Source organism: Carlito syrichta, unplaced genomic scaffold (assembly GCF_000164805.1).
Source record: "Carlito syrichta isolate Samal-C Ts95f unplaced genomic scaffold, Tarsius_syrichta-2.0.1 Scaffold308239, whole genome shotgun sequence".
NCBI lineage: Eukaryota > Metazoa > Chordata > Mammalia > Primates > Tarsiidae > Carlito > Carlito syrichta.
In genome coordinates, this window is record NW_007252335.1 from 139,788 (window position 1) to 163,287 (window position 23,500).

Below are 23,500 nucleotides of genomic sequence, written 5' to 3' on the forward strand. Positions count from 1 at the left end.
TAAATGTTAGGTGGAAATTTAGCCTGGAGTTTTACAATAATAATAATAATAATATAGAAAATTACTATGTATAGGAGTTACAACACATACTAATATATTTATCTGTTTTTTCTATTTTGAAAACTGACTGCAATTTTTTTTCTATCATTTTGGACATAAACCATGAGAAATACATGGTAATGCTTTAAAATAAAATGTATTTTCTCACTTATTTGCTCTCCAAAGCCCTGAAACTCTGGGCCCTTAAAGGAAAGCAATGTGCATGATTTATGCCTAATAACAAGGAAAATAAACACACAAAACCCTTCTGTCTACTGGAAGCAGTCCTAAATTAGCTTTGATGTTTCTATGGAATAAGTGAGAAATTTAGCTGTATATAAAGAAACACAAGTGAAATTAACTATACATTTTTGTAACAACAAATATTTCAAATTATTACAACTTGCTGATAACATTTCTGACAACATATGGGCATGTAGAAGACTTAACTTTGGACCCACTTTTGACAATTACCAAAAGAAATGTTTATGTGAAAGTAAAAACCTAGAGAATTGAACCTAACCGATTCAGCAGTAGCTCATAAATACCTGTTATTGTCTGCCCATGGTGTCTATCCAAATGCTAATCATCGAACTATTTGTGCAGCTCTCATTATACTTAATATTCACTCTCTGATTCTGTCTCAAATATTAACCACTCCTTCTTCTGCAAGAGTGTGCACCCCAATGCCTTGCTGTTGAAAGAATCCTCCATCAACCAACACACTGGCATCTCCTAGGGTCTTGTCAGAAACAGAATCTTGGACCAAAACTCACATCTACTGAACAGAATCTGCAATTTAGTAGAATCCTCCTGTGATTCTCATGCATATTGAGTTTGAAAACCTCTGTCCTAGAGGATAGAGAACAAGTTTTCTATTTCTTTTTTAATCTGCACATTGAGATAAATCTTATGTGGACTGAAGAAAGAGTAGCCCTCCATGCACTATTTCTAAATTGGTTTTAATTCTATAAAGGAAATAATCGTTTGTGTCCTCCTGAGAGAGATATTATAATCTTAGTAAAGTCCAACAAAGACAGAGACAGAAGGGAGTCCCATGTAACTGAGAAGAAAAAAAAGAAGATTGAAAATTCCTTGTAATTGAAAAGAAAGAAGAGAGATAATTAACTTTCTTCTGGTGTATGAAGAGATAAAAATGCCTTTCACTTAACAAGTGAAGGCAACTTGCGATACCTTCTTACTTTAAAAGGTAGCACGGTGTAAAGGTTAAATTGTGTTAAGTAAGACTTGGGATTAGCCAGCAATCCACCTCAGTTAAGTCTGCCTCCAAAAAAACTGGGTGATCATGTATGGATTTTTAAATCCTGGAAACCTCAGTTTCCTCCACCAGGAAAATGGGAATAAAAAGAGCCACTCCTCATAAGATTTTAGTAAGGCTTACATAAATATTTTGAGCCGGGCTGTCAGCAGTGCCCTGCATATAGCAGAAGCTCAAAGATGTCAATTATTTTGTTATTTCAATTTTCTGTGAAAACTTGAGGTAGGTTTGAAAAGCAGATTCAACATAAGCCAGTAATTTCATCACTTACTGAATTTGTAACCAGTTCCCTATAAGGAGCTGTCATGGATTGACCTCTTCAGTTTTTTAAGCATTCTTATCTTTTTCTCATTTATGAGTCCCTAACCCCGGGAGTATTTGTGGTGGTCTAATGCTGATGGATCAGAGCTTCACAGACATTCCTCATTTCTCTAGTGCTAACCATTGAGACCCGTGAACAACCAATACCACATGTCTGACAGAAAACCGGTCCAGTCCAACAAGTCTCACCAGGTGAGGTAATATGTAGACTTAACCAATCTGTAATAGCTCCTGACACTTAGGGCCAAGGAGAGTGGGGCAAAGGCCTCACACTGAATTTCTACCAGACTCATACAGCCTTGAAACAAATATTTTTCTTACTGTGGGATCAGCCTTAATTATACATGTTACTATTGGTCCTTCTGAATACATGAATATATTTCAGGTATATTCTGAAAAAGAGTATGTTTTCTAAGTCATTTTCTTTTTCATTCTAGGTAGTAGACATATTTGAAAATTCTTTTAATGAGTTGTTTTTAAGTGCATTTTGTCTGATTTGATTCAAGCTTTTGCTTGAGTGCCAGAGTTATTTCTAAATTATTTTACAATTTAAAAAGTTGAATGTTTTTTCCAGAGTGTAATGTGCTTTCACCTTTGAACAGCTGAATTTTCTCCCACTATAAGATTTATAAAATGATATAAATTCAGAAAGAATAAAAGCAATTACATTACCTGCACCTTGATTGGCTCAAATGTATTAATGGGACGTGTTAGACCATATACAACTTTTTCATTCTCTGCTTCAAAGGTCCCTGAAAGACAAACATCAAGGATATAATCTTTGTCTTTCTGGGAATGAAGGAACTAATTTAATTTTTTGATTTTCATACTTTTTACTTACCAAAAATTCTATCCCAAATAATAAGAACACCAGCATAATTTTTGTCTATGCAATAACGATTTCTACCTATAAGACAAAATATTTAAATTTTTAAAAACAAAGTTATGCTTTTTGAAATATATCTTTGTTTTATTTAAGAGTTAAGCAACAGAATGATTTTCCTGGGAATGTCTTCTCACTGATAATACCAAATTGTATTCACTAATAATGGAGTTTTTATTTTATTTATTTTTCAGTTAATTTTATTAAAAAAGAACAAGGGTTTCTTTAAAACTACATATATGCTTTCTTCTCACATTTTTTTCGGTTAAAAAACCTGGATAAATCTAAATAATGTTTTCAGAACTATTAAAGGATAATAATTAAAAATTAAATGGTATAGAAAAATGTAAATAAGAAAACAGAGTATATGTATATATGTTTTTATTTTTACACTTTGATGTGATATATCTCTATACCTTTTCTTTGTATCTGTCCCATGGAGAAAATTTCCTACATTGAGTGAACCTTGACTATGACAGAGTGAGACGCTGATGCACACACACACACAAAATCATAAAAAGATGCAAGTGAAAATTAAATTACTCTTGATTGTCTTTTAACTCAAATTATATATGATATTTTTCTTGTTCCAAAATATTCAAATGACAATTTAAATTTAATGTGAGTAGCTGGTCATCATTTATTTAGTATCTATTTTTATAAAACTTTAGATGTTATCATATCCACAAGATTATAAATCTAAAAAAAAAGGAAATATTAATTTACCAAGTCACGACTTCAATAAATTCAACTATCTTCATGGTCCTCACTTATTTACATACAAATATGCATTTGAAAGCACAGACAAGAGCAGCCAACAGACATGAAAAAAATGCTCAATATCATTAATCATCAGAGAAATACATATCAAAATTATAATGAGATACTATCTCACACTAGTCAGAATGGCTACTATTGAAGTCAAAAAGCAACAGATGTTGGTGAGACTGCAAAGAAAAGCAGGCATATTTTAGTGGGAGTATAAGCAAGTTGAACCCTTGTGGGAAGCAGTTTGGAGATTTCTCAAAGAACTAAAAATAGATTTACCATTCAACCTAGCAATCCCTCCACTGTGTGTATAATCAAAGGAGCATAAATCATTTAACCAAAAAGACACCAGTGCTCATGTGCTTATTGCAGCACCATAGACCATAGCAAAACATGGCATCAGCCCAGGTATCCATCCATCAATGGTGACTCGGATAAAGAAAATGTGATATATATATATATATATATATATATATATATGCTATGGATTACTACACAGCCGTAAAAAAGAATGAAATGGACTGGGTGTGGTGGCTCAAGCCTGTAATCCCAGCACTTTGGGAGGCCTAGGTGAGACGATTGCCTGAGCCCACGGGTTTGTGACCAGCCTGGACAACATGGTGAGATCTTGTCTCTACAGTAAAAAATAAAAATAAAAAATAAAAATTAGCTGGGCATGGTAGCAAGCGCCTGTAGTTCTGGCCATTTGGAAGGCTGAGGCAGAAGGACTGCCAGAGACCAACAGGTTGATGGTGGGGTGGCCGCGAGTGTGCTGCCACTGCATTCCAACCTGGGCTACAGAGTGAGATTCCACTCAAAAAAAAAAAAAAAGAAAGAAAAATGAAATGATGCCATTTGCAACAACATGAATGCAGCTGGAGGCCATCATTCTAAGTGAATTATCGCAGAAACAGAAAACTGAATACCACATGTTCTCACTTATAAGTGGGTATTAAACACTGGGCACACATGGACACAAGGATGGGAACAAGAGACACAGGGGACTACTAAAAGGCGCAGGGAGGGACTGGGAATAAGGGCTGCAAAACCACCCAGCAGGTACCATGCTTACCACCCAGGGAGAGGCAGGCATACAGAAGCCCAAACCTCAGCAAATGGCAACACGACTATGTAATGAATTTTAACAATAAACCCATCATGAGTTGAAAATAGCAAAAGTCAAAAATGCATTTAATACACCTAACCTACTAAACATTACAGCTTAGCCCACCCTACCTTAAACTTGCTCAGAACACTTACATTAGCCTACAGCTGGGCAAAAAATATCTAACACACAGCCTATTTTATACTAAAGTGTTGACTATTTCATATAATGTACTGAATAATGTACTGAAAGTGAAAAACAGAATGATCATAGAGGTACTCAGACTGAGGTTCTACTGATTATCACCTTCCCATCATCATTAAAGTAGAAAAATTGGCCGGGCTCGGTGGCTCAGCCTATAATCCCTGGGCAATTTGGCAAGACCTCGTCTCTACAATAAATCAAAAATTAGCTGGGCGTGGTAGCACATGCCTGTAGTTCCGGCTACTTAGAAGGCTGAGGCAGAAGGATTGCCGGAGCTCAGCAGGTTGAGGCTGCGGTGGCCAGGAGCGTGCCATGCACTCTGGTCTGGGCGACAGAGTGAGACTCCAACTCAAAAATTAAAAAAAAATAAAGCAGGAAAATTGTAAGTCGAAACATCCTAAGTCAGGGACCTTTTGTAGTCCCTGAACATGGAAGAATGACCCTTAAGTTTGGAAGAGAAAACTGAGCATGTACAGCCTGATGTATCTTCTCCTCCTGTATAAGCCTACACTTCTCTGTTCTGCTCCCTGCTGTAAGGAGAGGGACCTGCCCCTTGGGAAAGCAGAACTTGAAGGCTTCAGTACTGCCTATGAAACCTGGAAACATAAAAACAGAACAAGGCCGGGCCTGGTGGCTCAGCCTGTAATCCCAGTACTTTGGGAGGCCTAGGCGAGTGGATTGCTGAGTCCACGGGTTCAAGACCCGCCTGGGCAACTTGGTGAGCCCTCGTCTCTACAATAAGTCAAAAAAAAACTAGCCGGGCATGGTAGCACATGCCTGTAGTTCCAGTTACCTGGAAGGCTGAGGTGGAAGGATCACCGGAGTCCAGCAGGTTGAGGCTGCGGTGGCCGGGAGCATGCCACTTCACTCCAGTCTGGGCGACAGAGTGAAATTCCAACTCAAAAAAACCCCCCAAAAACAGAACAATAGCATTTATTCTTTTTAAACAAAAAAACCGATTTCTCTCAACATTATGCTTGTGAGATTTATTCATGCCATTGCATGTAGCAATGGTTTGGACATTTCCATTGCTATATGATTCTTTATTTTAGAATGATCTACAATTGATCTGTTCTGTGGAACTCAAATCATTCTACAAAAAAGATACCTGCACATGTAGGCTTGTTTCAGCTCTATTCACAATAACAAAAACATGGAACTAACCATGCTGCCTATCGAAGCTGGACTGGATAAAAAAAAAATGTGGTACATATACACAATGGAATATTATGCACCATAAAGAAGGACAAACATATGGACTTTGAAGCAACTTGGATGAATTTAGAATCTATCATACTTAGTGATCTATCACAGAAACAATGAATAGAGTACCATATGTTCTCACTAATAAGTGGACCTTAAACAGTTATTATAACACTGTAAGAAAGGGATTGGCAGTAGTGGGAAACTGCCAGGGGAGACAGGGGCACACCTCATCAACAAGGGTTCCTACATAATGAACATTTATATACCTAACCCCACATCTTTTAAAATTAAAAAAAAAAAAATCTGTTCTGTGACTGATAAGCATTTAAATTAGTTCTCTCTTTTTATTTCCTATCACAAATAATGCTGATATGCATATTGTTGTAGTGGTCTTATAGTGTACAATGCAAACATTTGTGTTATTACTTAAGTTGTTATCTTTAGGCCTTAGACACTAGCCACTGGGATTTTCTCCTTGTCAGGCAAACACAGCATATGTTGAGTTTGTTCATAGAACTTAGGCAGGAAAACGAAATGTTGTTTATTAGGTTCTCCTTAAATCCCAACAGTCTTCAAGACCAATGACTCTCTGGCTGTAGACAGGAATGACACCCCAGCACTGGGTCAAGGAGTAGCTTCCAACAGACTCCTTTAAAACTTAAAAAGAATATCACCTCAACTGGTTAACTCATTTTTCCACTACAACTGAGCTGAGATCTAGGTAAAAAAAATAAGTAAATAAACAAAATCAAGAAGCCAGATAAACAAATACTCCATTTCTCACCAGTCCACACTTTGGAGATGAGTCTTGTACAAAAGAAGGCAGGAAAGAAAAAATATATATTTATTTGTACAATGTGCATTGACTATATTGGGTAATTGTGATGAAATAAAGTGAGGCAAAATAATAATATAATTTTTAAAGAAATGAAGAAGAAAAGAAAGAAGAGGTAGCACTTCCTTACCATGATGAACCCTATGATGGCTAGGAGTATTAAGAATCAGTTCCAAAATACCAAGATTATTGATGACCTGTTTAAAACAAAATGAATATATTTACACATAATATTTGGCACATTATTTGTGATAGATAAAAGATAAATAATTCAAATGTTTATCAACAGTAGACAGATATATAACTCAGATTCCACGTCTTTAAAATGGAAATAATGACAGTATGTATGTAATAATGTTGTTCTAAAGATTACAAATGTTACTGTATTTATATACCAAGGCATACTTTTCTCAGGTTTCATGTTGTGTTATGTCTTCGGTCTTTCATCTATGACTTTGACTATGTATGTTAGCAGAGAATAGCTAGGAGAGGAAAAACACTATGTTGTATAAGTTCTCTGGAGCTGGTGTCACCAGTCATGCTCCAACAACTTACTATTGCAGCGGTTCTCTCTTGCATTAGTGTGATCCTGCTTATTAAAATAGAATCCTAAATCATCTCTTAGACACACCATCTACAATTTCATCTTAGAGGAACAATTCAAAGTCAAATATGTGAAGGGACTTTTTTGTTACAATTAACATTACTTCAAAATCTGGTTCATAACTCCCTCATGGTTTCTTTCAACATTACTCAGTAAGAATTCCCAATAAGTCTGAAAATTCTTAAGGACAATAGAAACCAGGCAGATGTCATTAAAAAAAAATATATATATATAGTAGCTCAAGTCTAAGACATTTGGTATATTATATGAATAATATTGGGCAATTTGGAATTTGGAAAATTTTTAATCTCAATTACATTATTCATTCCTTATCATTAATATTCATCTTTATCATTGTTATTCATCTACCACAGATGATAACAGAATGTTTTACTTTCCTTTCATCACAATCTAAATCGATTTCTTAGAGCTAACCAATAACAAAATTAATATATTGTCATGGTACTTTAAAACATGACTCACCTCTAGGATTAACTTCCATTTAAAGGAGACACGAGGAATAAAGAAATGAGTTAAATGATGCTTAAGAGGAAAAATTGTTACTAGCAATTATAACATTGACTTTAATTTTGTAACAAGTCAGGGATATGGCAGAAAAACTGCATGCTTAAGATAAAAGAGATTTAAGGTACTTGGTCACATTTATTGCGTGAATGTGAGCATACTACTTGAGCATACTAAACACACAAAAAAATGTATAGGTAATGAAGGAAAAAATTATTATAAACAGGTTATTGGATAGAAAAAAATGCTATCTTTATTGGGAGTTATAATGATGTCATTGTTCAAAAGGTGAATTTTTTTAGAGTTGTGTAACAAGTGTACATGACGAGATCTAAGATTTGCTACAAAACATTGGGCAATGAAAAATAAAATGTGAAAAGGATAGCTGAAGCAAACGAATCAAAAATCTTCATTTCTGAATGAAACTTACGGAGATATGTGAATTCATTCTGTTATTCTCTCTACTTTTCTGGATGCTTGAAAAATGTCAAGATAAAAATTTAAACAGAGCAAATTGCTAATAATGTACAGAAATGCTCACTAAGCCTGTTGAAAATATTTATAGATCACCAAAGTCCCAAACATGTTTCCAAATCAAAGCTCTTTCTCTAGCAGGGTTTGATTATTCTTTGGCAATCTCTGGCATTAATACATTCAATTGACAATTGATCTATAAACATGAACAACTGGGATGGCCACACCATTCTTCAACTTGTGGCAGCCTGTACCTTCTTGAAATGGAAACTGTGACACTGTTGCCACATACCCACAGGGCATCCCTCCCCAGGTCAGGGGCAATTATCATCTCCCTCTTTGGCACAATATTTACGCACCTGAAAGAGACAGTCCTACCCTTTCTCCTTGCTGCCCAGTTTCCAAGGGATTCCACTAAAGGATGGACAGAAATATTTGTGTGCAAAAGAAAGTGCAATGTGTGTTATATGTTGTGCAAAAGAAAGTGCAATGTGTGTTGTATATTAATTTAACTCTCCATTTCTCTCTCCTTCACTCCCTCATCTTCCTTCCTCTCCCTCTTCTTTGTTTTTTCTAACTTGCTTCCTATCTGTGATGTTTAAAGTTATTTCCATAAGAAATATATTCCTAGCTCCAAGCAGCAGAACTTTCGATTAACTCACAGAACAGAACTAATTTGTACACCAAAAACCTCTCCATATTGTTAATTTCAGATGTTTAAATGAATGTTCATATATAGCTTTTATATTAGACTACATTCCTGTGAAATAAGGCACAAAAGGTATTATCCCACAAACACAGTACTAATGACCAGGAGTTGGCAAATCAGTGTGTATAAATAACTCTATATTTTATTGGACTACACTGCTTTGTACTTAGTGAATAAATGTTTGTTGAGAAGGGTGGACAAGAGAGAACAAGAAAGGGGGGTTCCTCGGCAGTTAGAACATTGAAATCTGATGCTTTGGTGGGTTTCATGTCTCTGGTGGAGAACCAGATGGAAAAGGAGAGAGTCATTTTATCCTTGTTTGTCTCTTTGCTGCCTAACATTTGTTACAAAATCTAACAACAAAAGGGGGTGGAGGGGACAAAATGGACCAGCTTCTGCTTCCCAGATGCGTCTCTGATTCTTGGCCCAAGCATATGTGCAGCCAGATTTAAAGCCACACTAATGGTGAGTGCATTCAGATGACCGGAGACTTGGCTGAGTGCATTATTTTTTTAATGTCAAGCTCTTTTGCTCCTGCAGACTAAGGCATGATGATATCAGTATTGAAAATACTTTTTAAAAAAATAGTTAAAAGCCAAGTATAACATAGTCAAACACAGATACATTTCCTGGTAGTGCCTAGGAGTGCCTTGGAGCTAGGAAGACCACCTCTGAGGGGAAGATGATCCATCGTTCCCACAGCCCCGTCAGAACCTCTCCTGTAGAAAACTCTTCCGATTCAAAGTCATGGAAAATTCATTAATATTTAATATGGGTTGAGCGTAACAACTTAATTATCGCCCACTTTTGCATATTCAGCCATTTAGCAATTCAACCACATCTAGCTTTGAATCACTTCCTGAAAATATGTTACTCTGGGAATAATTGTAGCTATTCTCATTTTTAGAAGTTATTTATTGTATTAATTTTTTAGATTTAGATGAGTTCATTTACGTTACAGAATTTTAGAACATATAGAGGGCTTCAAACATAATGCAATTCCATACTCTATTATCTAAAAAAATATAAAACTGAAGCTCAGAGAGGTTAAATTACTAGTCCAAGTTTAAACAGCTTGAAATAAGTTAGTCTTTTCAATTTAAGTTCATGACTCTGTTTATGTATCCCATTGCATTTAAGACATACAACAATTCTTCATCAAATAAAAAGTAATTTAAATGCTTAAAACTTTAGTAGTAAATGATAACTAAGTCTTTTTCTACTTCATATTCATTCAAATTATGCCAAGTATTTATAAAGAGCACAGGGATTTCAGCTTCTAAACTGCCCTGAGAGGTATTCTGGGCACTTCTGGTAATCCTTCGGTCTCTGAAGTAAGACTGCAAGTCTTATATTCTGTAGTCTTTGTCAAGGTTTTATAACCTAAGGACCATGAATGCCTAGAAAGGCCATGGATATGTTTCAGAAGGTCAGGAAAACCCTGAAGTTTTAGATCAAATTTTATAAATATATGCCTATGGGTATTTTTCTGGTGAGAAATTTTGGCATCTTCATCACATACTCAAAAGGAAGCAACTTCTTAAAGGCTGAGAGCCAATGTCCTAAACAGAGATGACTTTAGATTATTTCCTTTGGCTTTCTTATTTATATTGTTTTGTTAGTTACCATAATATTAAAACTTGAGTGTCGGTTTTTCACTCAGACTTCACAAACAGAAACTTAAACTTTTTTTAGCTCATTTCTTGAAATTGTTAAGTTTTCCAAGACACCATCTTTTAAGCCATTTTTACGTATATAGTAATAAATTATAAATGAATAAATAACAAAAATAACAATTTTGTAATAGTAAGCTCCATAAATTGTACTGATTAACTTTCATCCCACAAAAGTGCTCTGGATCATTTTCTGGAATGGTCACAAACTCCTCATTTTTCCTTCCACAAACTCTGGTGGTGTCAGTAAAGAAGAGTTAAATGAAAATGCAACAGAAGAGGGGCCATGAGACTCTGTCATCACCTCATCATGTCCTTTCTACTCATCAAAAATAAAATGAAGTGAAATGAAAGGCTCCTCACAGTGAACTAAATAATGTCAAATATTTTTGTGTTCAAAGCTATTCACACTCTTTCTGGAGAGGGATTTCTAATTTCTCTTTCTGTTCCCTCTAAGATCATAACCTCCCCTTTTGGCTTGTTAGAGTCCTGTTTTTCCTTCAAAATCATATTCTCCAAGCACCCTTCTTGATTTTTCCAGTTAGAGTTTTGTTTTCCATTCTCTGAAAGCATACTGAGACATCATCTAATTCTCATGTCTTCCTGTTCTGTGTGCTACTTATTTGTGTTAACTAGAAATTTATCTTCCATATGACTAGAAATTGATCTTCCATATTGTGAATATACCCAGAGGAACTCATCATTCTACAAAAAAGATACCTGCACACATTTGTTGCAGCTTGATTCACAATAGTAAAAACATGGAACCAACCATGTTGCCCACTGAAGCTGGACTAGATTTAAAAAATGTGGTACATATACACAATGGAATATTATGCAGCCATAAAGAAAGACAAACATATGGACTTTGCAGCAACTTGGATGGATTTGGAGTCGATCATACTCAGTGATCTATCACAGAAACAAATAACAGAGTACCATATGTTCTCACTCATAAGAACTTGAACAATTAAAATACTATAAGAAAGTTATTGGCAGTAATGGGAAACTGTCAGAGGAGAGAGGTGGGATTGGCAGTTGAGGAAAACTGCTAGGGGAGACAGAGCATACCTCATCAACAAGGGTAACTGCATAATCAATGTTAAGCCAGGCTCGGTGGCTCAGCCTGTAATCCCACGCCTTGGGAGGCTGAGGTGAGTGGATTGCCTAAGCCTGCAGGCTTGCGACATGCCTGGGCAACTTGGTGAGATCTAATCTCTACAATAAATCAAAAAATTAGCTGGGTGTGGTAGCACGCGCCTGTAGCTCCAGTTATTTGGAAGGCTAAGGCGGAAGGATCGCCGGAGCCCAGCAGGTTGAGGCTGCGGTGGCCGGGAGTGGCCACTGCACTCCAGTCTGGGCGACAGAGTGAGACTCCAACTCAAAAAAAAAAAAATATATCAATGTTTGTATACTTAACCTTGAATTGCACCCCACATCTTTATAAGAAAAAATATTCTTATACTTTATAGCACGTTTCATAAAGGCAAGAAATGGTGTCATATCCTTAGTTATGATTCTCATAACACATACAACATCACTTACGCATAGTGATTGCTCAACAAAATTAAGTTTAAATTCAGTAGATAAACGCATCTTACTTCTCTCACAATCTTATACATTTATAGAAGTGACTATTCAATAGAGGTGATTTTGGCAAAGGTTGGAGACAATTTCGTCACAACTGAGGGAAATGCCACTGGCAGCTAGTAAGTGATGGGTTTAGTGTTGCTAAACAGTCTACAATGGACAGAACAAGCTCCCACAATAAGAATTATCTGTTCCAAAATGTCAATGGTGTCAAAGTTATGGATATGGACATCTTTCTGTGCTCCAATACTTTGCAGTTCAGGAGGAAAACACTGCATAATTTCTGTCTTCTAATTTGAGAATTTGGGGAAATGATACCTTGGGGAACAAGGTTGGTGGTCATTCCCAAGGCCAAAGGCAAAACATAAGTTTGAAGTCCTTGGAGTTTAAAGCCAGGAGTGTCAGTCATGCAAGTAAAAGCATGATCTCTAACTGAGGTGAGAAAATAAATAGCTAAAATAAAGGGGCAAAAACAAAATAAAAGCAGAAACATCACAGAGCAAGGAACTTTGAGATTGGAGGGTGGGATAGTTGGTTTCTGGTGATTATTGGCAAGTAAACATTATCAATTATTGTTACCTTCTCTGAGTACAATTTTACAAGGCTTTCAGCTTCAATGAAAGTAGCCAGAAATGAAAAGACAATTTTCATATCACCAAGTGATTTTCAAATTTCTTTTGAGAGTTATTGTAACTCTCATTACCCTGTACTCACACTATGAGCTGAAAGGCATAAAGCCCCAAGAGACTAATGAAATGCTCATTGTAGGAGAGGGAACCCAAAAATCTCTGGGACTTGTTTATTTTTTTAAATGTACCTTTATTTTTACATGTTTAAACCTCAGTCACCTTCAAAGTGCTCTCCATTTGAGGCCATATATTTATTGTGATGCTTTTTCCATTGCTTGAAACAAGTTTAGAACTTGCCAATTTTGATGCTTTTAGAGCTTCTGCAGTTTTTTGTTTCACTTCTACCACATCAGCAAAACGTCTCCCCTTGATGACTATTTTCACCCAGGGAAACAAAAATAAAAGTCACTCATGGCAAGATCAGGTGAATAGGGAGAGTGGGGCACAGAGGTCATGTTGGTTTTGGTCAAAAACTGCAGAACGCTGAAATATCGTGAGCAGGTGCATTATCATGATGGAAGAACTAGTCACTTGTTTGCCACAAGTCGGGATGTTTCTCAAGAACACAGCCTGTCACAACAACACTAACTAGTACACCAATGCCAGCGGGTTCCTAGAACAGTTACTTAGCAGGGGAAGCCAGTTCTACAAGGGGCCCATTCCCCCAAAATAATTCCAAGATTTTTAGGGTCTCCCTCATACCTAAGTGACCAGTATGGTATAAGTGTACTATGGAAATTGAAAAACTGTGCACATGAGATGAGTAGATTAATTAAATGCCTACTATGAATGGATCACAATCTTTTGTGATATAGTTCTCAGGAGTTTTTTCTACCCTACACTACCTAGAAAACTTAATTTTATAGGTCTTTCCAATTAAAATTGAAAAATCCTTTAGTGTTGAATTTGACAAAACATCAATAAATATACTAAGTAAATGTCCTGACTGAAATTACTTCTTTTACAATTAACTTGTGCCATTCTATACATTTTGTAATTATCTTCACTGATTTACTTTTTTTATTGAGAAACATTGACTAGTTAGATCTTTGTAAGTCCAATAATAGTAAAGAAGCAATTAACTGGTGATCAAGTTGGAGAACAAGACTTTCACCAAAAATGTTCAGTTATTTCAAAACAAAGTAATTTGTTTATTTGAATTGCTTGGAAACAACTCCTTTTGCCTCATTTTTATTATTGAGGCTGGAAAAGAAGTTTTCTATTTCTAATAACAAAATTCTTAATTCTATTCTATTGTCAATTTTAGAAGACTATTGAGGATGTTACATCATAGTTCTATCATTCAGTTTTTCCATCTGAAAATGGGTATTAAACATACTAGACTATATCATTGAAAGGCCACAGGAATATTTATAACCACTTACTTTTCAGAAAGAAGTTGTGAGCCCATAGTTAATCTGGAAGTTCTTTCCAAATAAAATATGCTTGCAGATATTTATGCTTCCTGTCTGCAATAAAAAAATTCTAATAGAGAAAATATGTCCTGAAAAGCATGTGTTTTACAGAATCTTCATTATAAAAATGAATGTGCAAACAATATGATCAATGCTGAAGAGTGACAGGGTTAGGAGTGAAATAAAATGAAATCTCCATAGGAGAAAAAATACCTGCCTTCAGATGACCATAGGTTGGAGTGACACTGACTACAAGTAGTCTAGACTTTTCCTTTTTATTTTATTTTATTAATTTATTATAAAGATATGCGGTACAATTCAGGGTTAGATATACAAACATTGATCATGCAGGTACCCTTGTTGTTGAGGTATGCTCCCCCTCCCCTAGCAGTTTCCCTCAACTGCCAGTCCCACCCCCCTCCCCTGACAGTTTTCCACTACTGCCAATCGCTTTCTTAGAGCATTATAATTGTTCAAGGTCACCTTATGAGTTAGAACATACGGAACTCAGTTCTTTGTTTCTGTGATAAATCACTGAGTATGATAGACTCCAAATTCACCCAATTTGCTACAAAGTCCATATATTTGTCCTTCTTTATGGCTGCATAATATTCCATTGTGTATGCTGACAAGGATGTGGAGAAAAGGGAACGCATCTACACTGCTGGTAGGAATGCAAACTTGTACAACCTCTCTGGAAAACAGTCTGGAGATTTCTGAAAGAACTAGAAATTGACCTTCCATATGACCCAGCAATCCCCCTGTTGGGAATATACCTGGAGAAACTCAAATCATTCTACAAAAAAGATACCTGCACATGTGTGTTTGTTGCAACTTTATTCACAATAGCAAAAACATGGAACCAACTGTGTTGCCCATCGAAGCTGTACTGGATAAAAAAAATGTGGTGCATATACACTATTTCTTTACAGCATCATGAATGACCAATGTTCTAGAGGGGGCCATACCACTGTGTACTTCCTTATTACACTATGGCCAGCCATAATACATTAATCATCTGATAGAAAAAGCATTGTTATGTTAGAGTTAACTGAGAAAAATATGCTTGAAGTACAGTTTGAAAGTGGCAAAACTTTTTAAAAATTAATTAGGTAAATTTGTGGTAAGATTCAATGAAAGCCCAAACTAAAATTAAATGAACTAATACTTAAATAACAAATAGTTGGCTTTTTCCTGGTCAATTTTCTCTCCCACTCCTCTTCCTCTTTCTCCTCCTCTTCCTGCTTCTTCTCTCCCCCACCTTCTTCATCTTCCTCTCTCTGTCACCTTTTCTTTCTTTTTTGTTCTTTTATTCTTTCTTTATCTATCTATCTAAATATGTGTGTACATAAGTATAAAGATTTAGAGAGGTTTTTACTTGGAAATATCTTTATAATTAATTATAGGTTTATGCATATATTTTAAAAGTTAGTGGTAATAAATACTTCTAGGTTCTTTCAATAATATATTTCCATATTTATATTTTGTCTCATTTAGAGATAGAAAATCTGAAGGATATAAACTTGAATGTACAATATATGGATATGTTTATTCTTATTAAATATATTTGTCATATGTGTTAAATATATATTCAATCACCAAACATCTACTCTTTTGAGAACCAAACTACCAATAAGGGTTTTCTCTCAGCTTTGGAAATAATCTGTTTGAGAGCATTAAAACCTGTATTTAAAAGCCCTTATCTGAATCCTTATTGAAAGCTATGTGCAGCTAGGTATAGTGGCTCACATCTGTAATACCAGCACTTTGGGAGGCTATGGTGGGAGAATTACTTATACTTAGGAGTTTGAGACCAGCCCAGACAACATTGTTAGACCTTGCTTCTACAAAAATATCAGTTAACAGGTGGTGCACTCCTGTAGTCCCAGCTACTCAGAAGACTAAGGAGAAATGATTTCCTGACACAGGAGGTCCAGGCTGCAGTGAGCCATGTTTGTGCCACTGCACTCCAGCATGAGTGACAGAGTGAAACCCTGAATAATAATAATAAAAAAAGCAATTTGCATAATCAACAGAGCAAGAAATCTCTTGTCAGTCAGTTAGTCAACTGATTTATTCTGTAAGCGTTTATTGAATTTCTAGGGACTTGACTTTACTAGGTTTTTGAAGTACGAAGAAATGAAGTAAAACACAGGCACTCTCTGAAGAAAATTTATTTACATTCAATTAGACCCTCTATGGAAAGTTAAACAAATTTGAGACAAAAAATGTTTTACAGAAAAAATTACCTTCTTTATATAATTTTATTTTCCCTTGGGACCTATAAACAATATTCATTTTTTTCTTTTAAATTACTGCTGCATAATAAAAAGAATTGAATTTATAATTGGCACAAAAATTGTCTAAGAAGCAGCAAATTGAGTTCATTTTCCAGGTTTCAGGTTGAAGATTATCTTTTGTAAAGACGTATGTTTTATTTAGCTTTCCAGAGTGTAGCTTTGCAAATAGCTGCATGGATTGTTCCAGGAGAGAATTATACATTATTCTCCCTTGTTCATAAACTTCTTCAACTGATTATATGAAAATAAAAATTATCTATGTAAGTTTAATTTAGCTTATGGGTATTTATTGAATACTCATACTGTGCTAAGATCTTTTGAAAGATTCTAGAATAGAACAATGGAAATTGCAATTTAATGTCAGGTAATTTAACTATTTCTTAATGTAACGGTAGAAAAAATAACAATGTCTGCATTTATTATTTGAATACATACAAGCTCTGACAATTAAGTTTGCAAACTTGCCACCATACGCTAGCATTGCCAGCATTGTACAAACAAGTTGATAAGGTATATCAGTGTCTCACAGCTGTGCTCATGTCAGTATATGGCGGTGTCTTGCTGAGTGGTGTTAATTATTGTTGTTGCATGTTTTTGTGTGTCATCGCGATTTCTTGTCAAACTTGGCAAGAGTGGAAGTAAAATCAGGGACATGTTAGTCCAAGTTTATGAGGATAATGCCATGAAGAAAGTGGCAGTGTACAAATGGATTAAACATTTTTCTGAGAGGAGAGAAATTATCACTGATAAAAAGAGATTAGGATGGCCAGTAACAAGCAGAATTGATAAAAACATTGCAAAAATTTGTCAGATTATGTGTCAAAATCATCACCTCACTGTAGGGAGCATAACAAACCAAAGAAACATCAATAGAGAAACAGGAAAATCTTCACTGAAAATCTTGGTATGAGACAGATGTGTGAAAAATGGTCCTGAGGGAGCTCTTGCATTATGACAGTGCACCAGCTCACACAACACTGGTGAGGGGATTTTTTTAATCAGGAAACAAATAACTGTATTGGAACACTCTCCCTACTCACCTGATCTGGCCCCCAATGACCTTTTTCTTTACCTGAAGATAAAAGAACTATTGAAAGGAAGACATTCTGATGACATTCAGGACATCAAGAGTATTACAACAGCTCTAATGGCCATTCCAGGAAAAGAGTTCCAAAATGTACTGGTGTCAATGTATAGTTTCCCAAGGGGAATACTTCGAAAATGACCATAGTGATATTCAGCAAGTTTTCCAGAATGAGTTCACAAACTTAATTGTCAGAACTTGTATATGAATACATTTTTCACTATCATTAAAACCTATAGCAATTATCATTTAAAGTTCTAGGAAAAAGGTAAAATTCATAATCACTATAAGTAAACATATTAAAATAGTTTCACTTCTTATTATGAATTAGTTGACCTTTAAAGACTAATGTTTTCCTTGTTAAAAGCTTAAAATTTGAACATTTATGGATAAATTTATATTATAGAGCATCTGGTGATGAAATGCAAAAATAAAATCTTAATTACATCTTCCACTAGTTCTGCTGTGTTAATTCAAGACAAGCCACTCAAGTATTTAGACAGATGGTAGTGGCAGCTGTATTAGCCTCTGATTTCTCTACAGGGAAGAAAGAGAAAGCAGAGCTCTTAGGATATGTGCTTGTCTGCCTAGTTTCACACTTTGAAATGCTCAGCAAATGCTGATTTGTTCACCACCAAATGTTTTCCTATCTGATTAGGCAGTTTTCTACTTCAGTAAGCATGTAATATGGAGGTAGCTAAATATCCACACTAAGGAGTGAAAAAAACAATATTTATAGTTTGGAAATAAAACACTCTGGAGGAATCAGGACTGTTGGGATCATAAAGAATTTCATAGGGAGCAAATTTCTGATGAATACACAGACAAGGTTAAAGAGTTAAAGGCTTAGTTTTAATGAAGAATGGAACTAGGCTATGTTTATACTATAAACAAAAGTTTTAAAGGACTGGGTTTATAATAAATTATCTTGAAGGCTGATTCTTGTCATTTATGATTACATTATTCTTCAAATCAGAGGATAAGAGCTGCACAAGTTAGCTTTTTATTTGAATTTATTTCAGCCTACATTTCACATAACACTTTTCGTTTCTCTTTGGAAAAATGAATACAAGTAACTGCTAGTCATATTCCTTCAAAGGGAGATGGATTCCAAGTGGCTTTTTTTTTTAAAAAAACAACACCAATTAAACTGACAGAGGAATATTTTTAAGATTGACTATATAAGACTTTATTCTTATGTAACACGATTTTATATTTTCAACTTTGGGCAGCCAGTAAGTAATGTTATGATATTACTATAAGTGGTAGTAGCATTATGTCAAAAGAAGGCAACTGATAAATTGAAAGGTTAAGTAGTCCATGTTCAAAGTTCCAATCCATGCAGTCTTATAGTACATGCGCTATACTTTCGACTCATTCTAAAACTCACTGTATTGTGACTGCCATTATGATCATATTCCCAATTTTAGGTGTGATTTTACATTCATTAGTCAACCAATGTTAACTGATTATCAGCCAAATGCCTGGTACTTAGTGAACGAAGTAAATTCATTAATCTGAGGAATCTACACTTCAGCTTCCATTATCAAATGTCAGATCTTCTTATTGCCACCTATTATAAATTTCAGTCTGTGAAAAAATATTTACAGATACTAATATTTTAAACTCAAATATTACAGAATAAATTCTCAATCAGTAGAACACAATCTATAAGGACCTGTGTCTTAAGTTCATCTGCCTTGTCATATCCATTTGCATAACTTCTTAAGAACAAGTAATTTTTACCCCTTCCCCATGTCCCCTCAGAAATGTATTATTATTATTTTATTACTACATGCTCCATGATTCAGGTATTTCCTACAAATACTTTCTCTTATCTCTCCCTCTGCCCCTCACTAATACACATACATATTTTAGAGAAGCTAGTTAACACCAACAACTAATTCATTGATTTTAAAGATATTTCTTGTTTATTGATGGACATCTAACTTTTAGGTATTGGAAAACAAAGATAAATACAACACAGCCCTTGTCCTCAAGAAGTTTATGATTAACTTCCATATCCATAGTATTCCAATTTCATCACATTAGCATTAAATCTGCTGCTGGTCCCATATGCAGATTCCTAGATAATTATTCTATAACTTGAGTAAGCACTCAGATCCTTCTGATGCATGCAGGTGACCCATAATAATTATTCTTGCTTCAAATCTAGGTAACTTCATGTACCAAGTACAATACATAGTCATTTGGCTTTATCATAATAAATACTATTGATTGAAAACATATTATGTTACAGATGAGAAACTTTCCATATATTATTTCATTAATCATCATAACACTTTTATAAAGTGAATATGATTATCCTCACTTAACAGATTAGGAAGCAAAATCAGAGAGTTTAAATAAGTTTAGTAAATATTCATAATAACTCATTCAAGAATAGTTTTTGAGCTCCTACTATGTGGGCGTTTTTCCAGGTTCTGGGACACACACCAGTGAACAAGGTAGAGGAACTTCTAATGGAGCAAAAATACAATAGATTTCTCCTTGATTACAAAATGTATACTCTTATCCATTATGTCATACTTTTCCTCTGCCCCTGAAGTGACTTCCTCTTCAATTGTGGTAAATCGATTCCCATCATGTTCCTAGTATCTGAGAGCTCAAATTCCAATTTTTTCACAGTTGTCATGAATGCTTAGATAGTCTATGAATGAGCTTCAGGAAGTGCAATAAAAATCTTGAAAGGTACACTTAACTCTTATTAGGAGTTGAAAGAAAGACATTCCAGAAGAATTGCTAATTGGGTTGCACAATGAAGAACATTTGGGGGAAAAAGTGCATCATAGAGAAAGCATGTGCAGACATTGAGAATGCCTAAGTGTTTCATCTGTTTAGGGAGTGAATAGCAGTGCATTCTCCCTGGATTGGTTGACCTGCCTGATGGGAGGGGAGCGGTAAGCAAGGGTCATAGTCTAAGAGTTTTGAAATCTACTCATGAGCATGAATGTAAGTGTTTTCATTTTATCTTGGAGCAGTAGAAAGTCTTTAAGAAATTGCTTGTTCTCATGTTGGGAGAACCCTAATATTTTGGGGCTCTAAAATGATCATCACAGTTGTTATATGAAAATATATGGGAGAGGACAGTCTGTTGGAGTAAAACAAATCAGAAATATGTTGTAACCATCTGCATAATTGATGGAGGAGCATAAATATGTTGCAACCATCTGCATAATTGATGGAGGGCAAAAGAAATGGAAAGGGTAGGAGGAATTAAAAAACTACTTAGGAGGAAAAGTCTACCGGTTTATAATGAAGTCTTAAGGGTGAAAGGTGTGCTATTGACAAGTATGTGAGAAAAATAGGGAGCAAAAAGGGACATATGATAACCTAGTACTAAGAAGTGTAAAATCAATGATACAGGATTTCAAAGGCGCAAAGGCGAGAGAATTGTTTATCAGGCTCTGAATCACAGATCTACTGCCAACTAGCTGTAACATTAGACAAGTTACTTGACCTCCGTATATTTCAGCTTCCTCCCTTTTAACGGGGAGAATGAAGATATATGATAATTAAATAAATAAATACATGTAAAATATTTAGCAAAGTGGCTAACATATAGTATGAGTTATTCAGAGGTTTTCTCTTAACAGAGGAAATACTTTATGGAGAAGGAAGAATTTGAGTTGGACCCTGAAGAATGCATAGAATAGTAACATGTAGAAAGTATGAGAAGTAGAGAAGCAACAAAGATTAGATATTGGATGCATTTGAGAAATGGAAAATGGTTCCATTTTACTGAACCACACAGAATGGAGACTAATGACATGCAGACCAGGAGATGTAGTTGAAAGGCGATGGATGGAGAACATAAAATGCAAGAAATTTAGACTTTATTCAGCAAGCAATAGAATATCACTAAAGCATTTTTGGGAGGACTGGACTCTGAGAATAGGTTAGATTTTAAAAGGTGGAGGGAGTAGGTATGAGTGAAGGCCACACAAATATTTGGTACAGGTAGGACTACAGTCATGTTCTATCTTAACCAAAAGCTTTGATATTTTCACTCTACCATATCCATTCTTTATGAACTCTGCTGTCACCCATTATTGTATACTGAGTCATAATCAGAAAAATATATTATTTGAAAAAAAAAATTTGACAGATGAATAATGGACAAAATTCATCTCTGAAGCCAGCTGTGTCACCTTATGTCAATCAAAGAATTTCAATATTCTTAGCTTTAAAAGAAGTGGTGTTTGCTCACAGAGTTTGGTGAATATAAAAATTTCAGTTTTCTGAAACATTTTCTATTAAATTCCTGGAATGATTTTCTGCTGCATATATGCCTGCTAATACCCTTAAAATAAAGCCCCAGGACTAAAGTGACTTGAACTTATATTCATTCTTTACAACCTGTAAAATTTTAATTAGCCTTTAGTGATTCAGATTATTTCATGGGAATTATGTTAAACATTTTTGCTTGGCACATATTGGATGCTTAATGCATAGTGAAATTTTTATTATAACATTAAGATCAGAAATGGCCCATCTAGATGGAAACTGTGTAAGTGTGGTAGATGAGGGCAAAGAACACAGAGCCTGACTACTATGTATAGTCCCAGTTTTGTTTTGTTTTTGTCGCCCAGACTGGAGTGCAGTGGCCACTCCCGGCCACCGCAGCCTCTACCTGCTGGGTTCCAGCGATCCTTCTGCCTCAGCCTTCCAAGTAGCTGGAACTACAGCCACATGGTACCACGCCCAGCTAATTTTTGATTTATTGTAGAGATGAGGTCTCGCCAACTTGCCCTGGCGGGTCTCAAACCCTCAGGTTCAGGCAATCCACTCACCTCAGTCTCCCAAAGCGAGGGATTATAGGCTGAGCCACCAAGCCCGGCTAGCCCCAGCTTTAACACTTACTAATTGTGTAAGCCAGGATGAGTTACTCAGTGTATTTGCTTGGAGGTAACAATATTACCTATTCTAAAGAGTTGTTATACAGATTTAATGGAGTAATATTTGCTAAAAACTTTCTAAAAAATAGAGAGTGCTGGATAGACTTTTGATACAAAAAAATTAAATGGACAAATAAATGGAAATGGTATCTTATTAAATTTTCCTTAGAACATGTGAGAGCAATCACAACTATAAGTAACAGAATTCTTGACCTGATGTGACTGCAATTGTTCTCCAAAACTTTATTACTTTTAAAAAATATATCTTTCAAATTCAGCTACTTCATCTTCCTCAAGAAAATTATAACTAATTGTTCCACACTTACTCCTTATTTTTGTCCTTGTTACTACATGCAAAACTAGGGATACAACAGACACTTACTAAATGACTGTGGAATATAATAATTGAAGTATTTGTTAAAGATGTACTGAACTTGTCAAATTTAATAACCTGTATATCAACCAGTTTCTGAATCAGAAAAAAAAAAACAGAAAACACAAATGATATAATAATGATTATAATCCCAAACTCTTAGTGTTAAGAATGCTTAGTGTTAAGAATTTTTTCTAAAACAGTTGTGTATTAATGAATTCTTCATCTCAAATTTAATTATATCTATGTATACTAATAAATAAAATAAACCAAATATAGATAGCTTTAAAAATTATGTCACAAAAATTTACAGGAATAAATATGATGATTAAGAATGATGGCTATGAGTGACATAGTAAAACAGGTATCTAGATTGCAAAAAAAAAACCAAACAAACAGCAAATAATCCTAAATATATTTTTTATGTGTAAAACACTGTTCTAATTGTTGGATTGAAGCCTTGTCGTTTGAATGCCCCTCCAAAAATCATGTTGAAACTTAATTGCCATTGTTATAGTGTTAAGAGTTGGGGTCAGCCCGGCTCGGTGGCTCAGCCTGTAATCCC

General features: G+C 35.1%; 1 protein-coding gene across 1 annotated transcript in view; it reads right to left on the minus strand.

Annotated features, from left to right (window-relative positions):
• The window catches only part of AGMO (alkylglycerol monooxygenase), a gene marked incomplete at its 3' end in the record, with an annotated part of 205,538 nt that overhangs the window by 40,303 nt on the left and 141,735 nt on the right, over positions 1-23,500 (minus strand). Inside the window, exons 6-8 of the mRNA XM_021716175.1 lie at positions 6,771-6,837; positions 2,481-2,546; positions 2,312-2,391 (exon numbers count right to left, since the gene is read on the minus strand). Of these exons, the coding sequence (XP_021571850.1) occupies positions 2,312-2,391; positions 2,481-2,546; positions 6,771-6,837 (213 nt within the window). The remainder of the gene's footprint in view (positions 1-2,311; positions 2,392-2,480; positions 2,547-6,770; positions 6,838-23,500) is intronic.